At 43.5% G+C, this 11,636-nt stretch overlaps 1 protein-coding gene across 3 annotated transcripts in view; it reads left to right on the forward strand.

The window, feature by feature from the left end:
• IL1RL2 (interleukin 1 receptor like 2) overlaps positions 1-11,412 on the forward strand; it is a 35,693-nt gene extending 24,281 nt beyond the window's left edge. For 2 of the 3 annotated variants that reach the window (XM_032840423.1, XM_032840422.1), the window contains exons 9-11: positions 206-349; positions 8,727-8,888; positions 10,608-11,412. In XM_032840423.1, coding sequence (XP_032696314.1) covers positions 206-349; positions 8,727-8,888; positions 10,608-10,975 — 674 coding nt within the window. In that variant the 3' untranslated portion in view covers positions 10,976-11,412. The remainder of the gene's footprint in view (positions 1-205; positions 350-8,726; positions 8,889-10,607) is intronic. The other variant, XM_032840424.1, reaches the window with a different exon arrangement.
• Positions 11,413-11,636: the final 224 nt, after the last annotated feature.

Genomic DNA, 11,636 nt, shown 5'->3' on the forward strand with positions numbered 1-11,636 from the left:
ATTTCCCTCCCAGGTTCCCAAGGGCATGTTTCCTTCCTGAAATTCACGGGCTACACCAGATTATTCTACTCCCATGTTCCTATTATATTTAACTGTAAGAAAATACTTAAGCAGAATCCTCTTCGACCTCTAGTACCTGTCCATTTGGCATTTGTATTATCATTATAATTGGATTATTTACATCTTTATTTGCTGTCATCTGTAGCTCCGAATGTTCAAGCTTACTTGATAGGAGGACTTCTCGCCTTGGTAGGCACAACAGCATCTGTCATGTACCTCTACAACATTTTTAAGATCGACATTGTACTCTGGTATCGAAGTGCTTTCCATTCTCCTGGGAGCAAAGAAGGTAAGTGCGGGCAACCATAGCAGATTGCCTCCTCCTTGGCTTCCGCTCATCTGTATAACCATTGTAAATACACTTCATTCTATTTTACTAGCTTGCCTTTCATGTTGTTGGCAAATTGGGAGGAAGGGCTCTCCCTGGAATGTCTCATGCTTTAGGGAAGCCATTGGTTCATGGCCACAGGCATTGTTCAGTGGAATGAGGCTTGCAGCCTGGTCGTGGCTGAGCAAATCTTTGCTCAGGAGGAGCACATCAGCTTCTGGGCCCCACTGTGACCATTTTGGGGAGTTCTCACACCTACTGCTATTTTCCAAAGAGGACAGCTTCTCCTAGAGCGACAGAGGGCTTCCCACCTGCACTGCATCTTCAACGCAAGGGGGTGGGGCGTGAGCAAAGTTGACATTATGGAGGGAGATGAGCTGCCTGTGGCAGGAGCTCTTTCTAGAAAGATTTAAGTGGCTGACTTGCAAGGCTGGGGAGAGACCTGGGTTTGCATCTGGTTCTCCACTTAGTCCCCTGTGATCTTAGGAAGTGTTGAATGTTCTTCTCTTTCTTGGCTATAGAATGAGAGAAAAAAAGAAGCAAGGAGGGAAGGAGAGAAGGGAGGAAGGAGGGGAGGAAGGAAGGAAGGAAAGGGAGGAAGTGGGGAGGGAGAGAAAATGTTCAGAGCCTGCCTCACAGAGTATTATAGGAATAACTGAGTTAATGTCCAGGAAGGCACTGAGCAAGGACCTGGGGCCCAGGGACACCCTGGAGTCCGAAGGCCAAAGCTAGCTGCCTTGGCCACTCCGCCCCAGGTTTCAGTCTGGTCTGTGGAGCTCCCGTCCTGCCAATACATCTCAACACACAAATGCCTCAGTGTGATCCTGAAACTCTGAGGAACAGGTACTTCCCACCATTGTGGTGTTTTTTTCCTTTCTATTTGCATTTTATAAGTAGGCTCCAAGCTCAGCCTGGAGCCCAGTTTGGGACTTGAACTCATGACTCTGAGATCAAGACCTGAACTGAGATCAAGAGTCGGATTCTTAACCGACTAAGCCACCCAGGAACCCCTACTCCAAAAACCCAAACCCCCCAAAAGTGTGTTTTTAAAATTCTGTGCTATTTTCTTGTTGTCTCAGAATGGTTGTGATCTGTTAAGGCCTTGGAAAAAAGTAATAGTCTGCTTTAATGTCCCCTGATTGGATGGAAAATTAACACATGGCGGAGAGAAGTCCACGTGCTTCACGTGCACAGAAATACGTACATCTATGCCACTCAGGTCCAGAGACGAGTGATGAGGACTGGAGTGGGAATTCAGGGATATATAAAGCATATAAAGCATGCAGCACAAGTTGTTGTCCATTAGTTTGAGAAAACAGCTGTCCTAACTCAGACTTTATTCTAAGCTAAATTTCCGAATTCAAAACAGTTAGTCCTGGGGCAGTGTAGAAAGCAACGTGTTCTTTCTTGAGAGTCAAATCCAGTCAGGGAAACCTGACTGTGCCTGTCCAATGCTGCTGAAATCCCCTCCAGTCCAGAGGCCCTTCGGCTGGATGTGGGGTCTCTCTTCGGGGCTGTGGTCCCCGCGGGGCCACCTTGTGCCTATGCTCCCACCTACGAATGTGACGGAGGAGACCTGCGTGCCCCCACTTGTCTTTTCTGACATACACACATGAGTGGCCCACCTGCTTTCTGGTTACTGACTGAAGGGACACTGGGGACACTTCAGTGGTGTTCCCATATCACTGGTCCTGGTGTGTGTCTCACTCCCTGACTCAACTGGGACTCCCAGGAGCATGAGAACCCAGGGCTGGTGCAGCTGCCTGCCAGTGAGGTCGAGTTTAGCAGGAAGAGAAAAAAGGAATAGTGACTCACCCAGAGCAGGGGGAGCTGAGCAGATGACGGACTCAGGGAGCCCCACCCTCTGCGGAGACTGGGCTCCACCCCAAATTCCGGCTGAGAGTTTGGGCATTGGAGCTCAGTGGGCCAGGGCTCCTCTTTCCTCTTTCCTCTTTTCTTTTCCCTTTCTTTCTTTCTTTCTTTCTTTCTTTCTTTCTTTCTTTCTTCCTTCCTTCCTTCCTTCCTTCCTTCCTTCCTTCCTTCCTTCCTTCCTTCCTTCCTTCCAAGATTTTATTTATTTATTTGACAGAGAGAGACATAGCAAGAGAGGGGACACAGCATAGGGAGTGGGAGAGGGAGAAGCAGGCTTCCTGCCAAGCAAGGAGCCTGATGCGGGGCTTGATCCCAGGACTCTGGGATCATGACCTGAGCCGAAGGCAGACACTTAAGGACTAAGCCATCCAGGCGCCCCTCCTCTTTCTTTTTCTTAATTCAGATAAGTGCTTATATACTTTATGACTAAATGTCTAATCTCTACAGTTCCATCTATGAGAACGACCCCTATAAATTCCTCTCTGAGTGTTGGCTTTGGCAATGAGCTTGTGATGAGACTTAAGATTTGTCCCAGTTGCTATTTCCAGCATTGTGTCCCTGGGGGATATTTTCTGAGTTATGCGGGGAGCTTGTGGAGTAAGGGGTGGCAAATAGGAATGAAGAAATAGACAAATTGTGTCCTTCTCGTGATAAATTATTATCCCAGCTGCATGAGTTAGGCTTTATAACATGAGTAACAGGTGGGTATAGCTCAGTTTTATTGAGTTATCACCTGCCCTAGTCCATGGGTTCTGTATATTCTCTAGTAAATTATAGGAGTGACTTCAAAAATTCTCCTTCCAGGTGTGCATGTGTGTACAAAAATATGAGGGTTAGTTTACACATCTAGAGAGATTTGCATAGGTCTCACCAGCTTCCAAATAGGTTTGTGGAGAATATACATGTAGAACACAACAATTAAAAACAAAAACAAAATAGGTACAGTGAACAGAGGGTAGAATGGTAAAATAAAGCTTGGGGGTAGAACTGATGACAAATCTTGGGCACTTTTTGAAGACGAGTTGGCTTTAGAAGTAAAGGCAAAAGCAATGACAAGATGCATTGTGTGGTGTTCACAAATACTCTTCAGTTGCTTATGAGAGCATGTGGCTTCTTCTGGGACCATTTTCCGAGGTAGAGTTTTTGTGGGGAGTCCTCATCTTTAAAGGGTGTAATATAATGAATCTTGTCTACGACAACATTCCTGTGGTAAAAGTGGTAGCATGTTGAATGTGACTTTTCTTTTAGTGTCTACCATGTTAGGGCTAAAAGGCAAAACCTCATGAAATTATGTCAAAGCACTTATGTGAAGGCCAGATTGATTCTGTCTGATTTTTCATTGGGTCCAGTTTGATTAGGTTTGAAATTTAGCAATAACGTAAAAGAAATTAAGGGGTTGAATGATCTTTTAGCAATCTCTCATAAATATGAAAACACGCCCATAAACTCTTGTGTTTCTGTGCCAATGGCCCATAAAGGCACATGCGGACATTTCAGCATCAAAATTATGGCTGAATCTCCTTAGGAGAAAAAAGGAGCTTGGCCAGAACCTAGATGAACTGTCTAGGTTTATCCACTATATAGAGGGAGACTGTGGGAGTATCTGCCAGCAGGCCCTTTCCTTAAAAACTTACCAGTAGGTCTACATTTCTATAGTTTTCTGGGTGAAATAGACAGTTGGGGGAGTGGGGCATGTCAGACTCATCTTTATCTATTGCCCATTGTTACCTTCCCAATTGCTGTTACAGTTACTATGGCTGGGAAGCAAATTACCTCAAAACTTTATAGCATAGAGCAGCCATTTATTTTGCTGATGGGTTCTTCGGGTCAGGATGTGAAAAGGCACTACATGAATGGCCTGTGCCACCTCCACAATGTCTGGGAACCCCACTGGAGGGCTGTCTTTTGATTTTGGCTATTAGTTGGTGGCCTCAGTTTCTCTCCCCAGTGGCCTCTCCATGTGGTCTCTCTTGTGTGGGCTACTTTGAGCTTCCCCACAGCACAGCGACTGGCTTCCAGGGGCTAGTGTTTCAAGAACAGGAGAGCCAGGAAAACCCATACTTTCTCTTATGACTCAGACCCTGAATTTCCAGAGTCAGTTCTACCACATTCTATCTGTCAAGGCAGGTACAGAGTCCTAGTCAATTTTAAGGGAGTGGAAATGGATTCTACCTCTTTATCGGGGGTGTGGTCAGTTCTGAAGAGCCTGTGGAACTGGAAATATTGCTAGGGCTATTTTCTTAAAAAATGCAATCTGACACACTTACACAGGACTAATCAGGGATATGCTTTTGAAGTTTCCTCCTCCCAATTCTCATCTCAGCCACACCAGAAGGAGTGGTAGACTTGGGTTTGAATCAAGGCTGGCCACTTAGCTGCTCAAAGTCCAGAGAAATAACATAGCCCTGTCTGTCTCAGCATTCTTTCCCATAATCCGAGGATACCAATGTGACCCTCACCGTGACTATGACAGCCAAAGCTGGCAGGCAGTTGTCTGAGAGCGCCCTTCAAAACCAAAGGCTGACGGGAAAAGCAAAATGGCCTCAAGCTTGATTTTTTTTTTTTTTTTGCTATATTGATGAATAAATGATCGATTGGTCATTTGAAAGTTCTGAGAACCCACTGCATTTTGAGAATGAGCCACCGAGGTAACATTTCTACTCAAAAGCTTAGAAAGAAAAAAAAAAAGACCAAAAAGTTGGGAGCATTTTATATTTTTATCTTCTAAAAGGTGTGGGAGTTGCTCACTACCCAACTCTCTTTTGTCTCTGAGTATGCACCTCTCTTTTCTTTGAAAAACAGAGAACATGGAACACTGTCAAAAGAGAGAATTCACTTAGCAAAGATAGGTTTTTGTTTTGTATTGTTTTTTAATGAGCAGGAAGAAAGAGAAAGAGCCTGAGAGAAGAGAGACATGAATGGCAGGGTTTCTGACAGAGGCGGTGATAAACACAGATTTATAGACAAAAATCACTGTATTCATTCAGGATGTCTGCTATGTGGTGAGAAGAGTACCAACCCAACCAATCCTTTATCATAAAAGGATGAAATAGTATCAAGATTTTAAGGAAATTTACATCCTTCCTAATATGTTTAAAAATAAAGCCTTTATGAAACCTTAATTTTTTTTTTCATATAGCCTCTGGCTTTAGAAAGTCAAGAGTATGACAGCAAATTTAATTCAGAAAAATACCCACTTACGGATTGGTGGCTTAGACTATTAACGTTGAAGACGTTGCAGAAGGAGATTTAGCTGGGTTGGGTTTCTGCAGACTCCAGACACAAATTCATCATCCCTTTGGTACTTGCTTTATGACCCCAGTTTATTAAAAAGCTGACTGTCTCATGATCTAAACCTTCTCTCTCCCCCATATAGATAGAACATCCTTGAGCCTCTGTAAAATCCAATTTCATTCAGACATTTGGCAACTACGATAGAGACCGCTTCTATCTCAGGTCCTTAAAGGTGGTGGTTGGTATGAGAATTTATGAAATGAGAAAAGGCTACGTGTAAACTCTAAAGTTCTGGACACATTTTAACTACAGCTCTTCCTTGATTTATGATGGGGTTGTAGCCTGATAAACCTGTCATAAGTAAACAATATCATGATTTTAAAATGCATTCGATGAATGTAACCCACAGCCTACTTTTAATGTGCTCGATACTTACATTAACCTACAGTTGGGCAGAATCATCTAACACAAAGTCTGTGTTACAATCAAGGTTGACTGTCTGATGTGATTGATTGAATGCTGTCCTGAAGGTGGATAACTGCATGGTGTGTGGGTACAGATGGTTGTTAGTATATGGACTGTTGAACCTGGGGATTCCGTGGCTGACTCGTAGCTGTGTCTTTTTACCTTGCCCAGCATCAAAGAGAGGATAGGACCACATATCGCTAGCCTGAAAAAGATCAAAATTCAAAATTCAAAGTTTGGCTTCCCCTGAATATGTATTGCTTTTGTACCATCATAGAGTCAAAAAAAATCATAAATCAAACCCTTCTAAGTTGGGGACCGTCTGTACTATTATTTAGATGAAAACTTGAAGTATACAAGTATTCTTTCTTTGGGCTCAGAGCCACCTTTCTTTTCAAGTCTGTTCACTCAAACAAACTTCTGTGAACAGGGAATAAAAGACAGCCTTCCTCTTGGGTCCCCTTAGGTTGGCTGTGAATTTCCTAATAGCCTGGGGCTCAAAAAAAATCACATTTTCTAATGAGATGTTCACTAGAACCTTCTATCCCTGCTAGAGCTTCTTACTGATTCACATGACCCCTGAGTAGAGCATAAGCATCCCCCTTCCATGCCCTTCTCAAGCTCTCCCCCTTCTTGGCCTCTTTACCTTCCACTTCACTTTTTTCTAAACCATTTAAAATCCAGGAACTGCCCTCCATCCTTTATGAATTTTCCCCAAGAGCTCCAGGCTATGGAAGTTTGATTTCTTTCTGTCTCTCCTGTTCATTCTGCCATGTTATCTTGTAGCACCTCATGTTTTTATTTCCAAGTCTCTGAATGGTCTTTCCAGTTAGATCCTGTGTCTTGTTCATCTGTTCAGGGGTGAGCACAATGACTGTTACTTGCGGTTGGTTACTCAATAGATGCTTAGCTCATTCGGTGATGACGAAATGTGCTGTTGTGTGGGACGTCTCCGCACTGCACAACAGATTCCTGGAGTCTACTCAGAGGCTTGGTCTCTATAATGCCATATGCAATTGCAGTGACGAAATTCGCTAGTGGGTCTGAATCACGAGAGACTGGACCCATTTTTCCTGGTGCAGTTATGACAGTCCACCATTGCACAGGACCCATCTGGAGTGACATTGATGGAAACTCCTGCTTTCAATTCTCATTTTCACCATGGGGACTGGTGGACTTAAGTCAAAGGAGTCAGGTTGGAATTGGGGCTGTGTGATCTTGGAGAAATGATTCTTACATAAGGGGGAAAGGACCATCTTCCTCATAGGTCAATGCCAATGTGTTAGGAGTAGCAACGGTAACTGACAAATCATTGGAGGTTCAATGTGGACACATCTGAGACTTAAATTCTTCAGGGGACCTAGTCATAAGGGGTGGAAACCCACACTTTTGTGAGTTTTCCCTCTAGAAGCTTGACCTGGTTCTGACTGTAAATATCAAAGAAAAAATTTCTTTGTGTTTCCAGCAGGGGGAGGAGAAAAGTCATTCTGAAATATCCTAGAGCACTCTGTTCTTATTAACAAGGCTTGACCTCAGGATAAACTAGTTAATGAAAGCCTTACCTGCTAGGATATTATCAGAGCCTAGCTGACCTGCACAGAAGGAAATACCCAACTCCAGTCCAGTCAGGCCATCCTGCCCCATCTAAGTGGGGATAAATGACTGAGAAATGTTCACAGAGTTCATAGTCCAGAGTCACTAAAGGATCTAATCACAGGACCATAGAACACATCCCCTCCCTCCACACCTCACCATCATGTTACTAACGGCCAGTTTATAGCACTTTCTTTTACTGGTACATTCTATCCAGCTTCAGAGAAAAGTATAAGACATATTAAAAGGCAAATGCACAATTTGAAGAGACAGAGCAAACATCAGAGCCAGAAATGGCAGGGATGTCGGAATTACCAGGCTGGGAATTTAAATCATCCCTGATTAGTGTGCCAAGGGATCTAATGCATAAAAGCAGACAGCATGCAACAACAGATAGGCAATGTAAGCAGAGAGATGAAAATCTCAAAAAGGACCAAAAACAAAGCTAGCCATTAGGAAAACAAAACAAAACAAAACAAAAAACAAAACTGTAACAAAAATGAAGACTGCCTGTGGTGGGCTTGTTAGTGGATGGCTGAACAGAGAATCTCTGGGCTTGAGGCTATCACACTAGACACCTCCAAAACTGTAAAGCTAAAGGAACAAAGTCTGGAGGAAAAAAAAGAACAAAGTATCCAATGAGTGTGGGACAACCACCGAAAGTGTAACATACATGTAATGGGAATACCAAAGGAGAAGAAAGAGAGAAAGGAAGGCAAGTATCTGAAACACTAGTGATTGAGAATTTCCCCAGATTAATGTCAGACAGCAAACTCTAATCCAGGAAGCTCCGAGAATACCAAGCAGGATGAACAAACAAAAGCCTAGGGTTATCATTTTCAAATTACAGAAAATCCAAGATAAGGAAAAAAATCCTAAAAAAAGCCAGAGGTTGGGGGGACAACTTACCTATCGTGAAACAAAGATGTGAATTGCATTCAGCTTGTCCTCAAAACCTATGCAAGTGAAAGAGTATGAAGCGAAATATTTAAAGTGTTGAGAGAATGAGAAGCCTAGTGTGACAATGTTGGCACCAAGAGAGCCAGCTGATCACTCTGAAGTCATTGAACCCAAGGGAAAAGGACCTCATGGGAGCAAGCCAGATTTTTGCTCCTGTTAACCTAAGAGAATTTGGTACAAGTAATTCCGTGAGTTTATCCCATTTCCTTTTCAGATGGCAAGATCTATGATGCCTATGTCTTATACCCTAAGCCTCAAAGAGAAATCCAGAGCCATGAGGTAGACACACTGGTGTGGAAGATTCTGCCTGAGGTGCTGGAAAGGCAATGTGGATATAAATTATTTATATTTGGCAGGGATGAATTTCCTGGACAAGGTATGTTTTGAGTGAGGTTTCAAAGCCACAAGTAAAAAGGAAAGGGAAGTCTCTTTTCGTTCACTTCACAAATGGGGGTGGGGAGGGCTTGGGAGACTCTGCTCACCTTCCCCCATGGAACCACAGAGAGTCTTGCACCTCCTCAGCCCACAGTCCGTGAGCCAAGTTAGGACCAGTTCTCTTCTCTCTGGGGCTCATTCCTGTTACAGGATAACTGGGATTCCTGGTTGAATTGATGTGACTCTCACTATGAGTAACACGAACAGCTGACCAATGACAACCTTGGCCAAGAGACCACATGGTAAAAAGAGGTCATTTGCCCTCACGTCCTTGAGACTAACTGCTGAGTATCCTCCCTCAGTTCAAATATGTAAATCAGCTCATATTTAAAGATGATTTTATAAACCTTAACTACCCAGGTTTCTCCTACATAAGTAAAATAGAATTTATTTATTTATGTCTCCCATAGAACAAGAGTGTAGCTTTGGGCACTATGGGTGACATCTTTGAGCTTCAACTGTCTCATCTGTCAAATGAGGAACAGAGTGCTTCCCTGACTCGGGCAAGAGAATGAAATGAGATAAAATCTGAGTGGAGACCAGTATGGAGCTTAGCGCATGTTAGACATCTGACAGATAAAGTTTCCCTCTTGACCTACATGTTTTCTTTCTTGGGCTGCTATACAACAAACGGCTAAAATTTGAAATAAACCTCCTTCACTGGTCAAGAGGAAACCAAGAGGACTACATTAGAGCATTTGGTAGCGGCCCACTCTGGGTTGTTTGGAGAGGTGGCCTGTACTTCGGATTTGTAAGTTGCTTATCTCTATGGTGAGAGACAACCACATCTCAGCCTACATCTTTTCAAGTTATAAGATCAACCTCCATGAGGAAGTGAAAATCTGATTTAGTGCTCGCCGTAAACATGGGGAAGACTTCAAATTTCATAAGCATATTCTTTCACTCACTTATTCAGCAAATATTTATTGAGCACCTGCTATGTGACAGGTAATATTCTAGGCACAAGAAATAGAAAAATAAACTGAAGAGAAGAAGAACATGAGCTTGGGGAGGTCACAGTCTATTTTTATATTCCAAGAATCAGGAGGATATAAAAGTTATTATTTATTGCTAAAAAAGGCCAGGTTTCATCTGTAGCTGGATATTTCCAGAACTATCCCCAAGAAATCATCAGGCAGTGTTACTAATTTGAAGTTAGTCCTATAAATCCTGGGCATTTAGTTAGCTACAGCACAAGAAGAAAACACAAACAAAGATTAATACAGCATTTGATCTATCTACACTTTTCCTGTCCCTTTAAAATATATTTATTTAAAAAAATGTGTTTATCATCTACTATATACTAGACCTTCAGTGAAGTTGGTGATAAAAGTTAGGCACAATAAAACCCTTTTTCTGAGTAGGTCACAGTCTGTGGGTGCAGCCAGTGAGCTGAGGTAAGTGACCTTGCAGCAACCAACTACCAAAAAAATGTGACTTATGAACACAAAGGGCAAATTTTTTCAGGGAAAATCAGAAAGGTTTCACAGAAGATATGATAAAAGTTAAAAAAGCAAAACAAAACCACTTTTGTTATCCATTCCTAAGTGACATTTATTTTAAAATCTATGTTGTCCTTCCAGGACCCATTTCTAATATTCTCAGAGATGAATCTAGGTTCTTTCACTCATGTGATAGTCTGTGTCTTCTTTATTTCCAGCGGTGGCCAACGTCGTCGATGAAAACATCAAGCTATGCCGGAGGCTGATCATTGTCTTAGTTCCCGAATCCCTGAGCTTTGACGTGTTAAAGAACATGTCGGAAGAACAAATTGCAGTCTACAATGCACTCATCCAGGACGGGATGAAGGTCATCTTGATTGAACTAGAGAAGGTCAAGGACTACACGGCCATGCCGCAGTCAATTCAGTACATCAAGCAGAAGCACGGGGCCATCCAGTGGAGCGGGGACCTCACAGAACAGTCACAGTGTGCCAAGACCAAGTTCTGGAAAAAAGTGAGGTACCACATGCCACCCAAAAGGCCTCCACCATCTTCTTCCGCCCAGCCACTGAAGCACACGTCCTGACCCCTCCTGGTTGGCTAGTGGAGGGCCGACATGGGGTTGGTGACCTGTGATGGCATTGTTGGCATGAGGTGGTTCACGGATGGCATGGATGCCTGGCATTTGGGCCGTCGGCTTGAAGCTTGCCGTTGTGTCCTTGTTGTGGCAGGACCTCTATCTGTTGCTTGTTTGGGTCAGAGCTCCCTCATTAGGGAAAGATGTCACTCTTCCAGAAGGCCTTCATTCACTTATGGACTCTAATGGGCACTCCCCATACACAGAGCCCCTGGGGAATGGGACATGGAGGACTGTAGAGTGGCAGGTGAAATGTCAAGAAGTTTGGTGCGTGGTGTGGCATCTGTGGGGCCAGAGACGGAAGTTAGGGGATGGCAGGAGGTAATCTGTGGGCTTAGAGAGGGCTGGCAAGGAGAACTGCAATTTTTCTTGACCATAATCTTAGCACATGGGTACTGGAAGCATGTAGTGGTCACACAGACCTGTGGGGACCAAGTGTGGCTCAAGTGTGGCCCCACTGGGATTGTCCATTAATCACACTCCTGTTGGGCCCCAGCCTTGAAAGACTTGATCTGTCCAATCAAAATAAGTAACACTTCATTTCTTTCTCCAGCTGGCCTCTGAAGGCTGGGATTCTGAGCAGCATGAGAGACACAATTAGCACACCAAG

Source organism: Lontra canadensis, unplaced genomic scaffold (assembly GCF_010015895.1).
Source record: "Lontra canadensis isolate GAN:19392208 unplaced genomic scaffold, GSC_riverotter_1.0 scaffold112, whole genome shotgun sequence".
Taxonomy (NCBI): Eukaryota; Metazoa; Chordata; class Mammalia; order Carnivora; family Mustelidae; genus Lontra; species Lontra canadensis.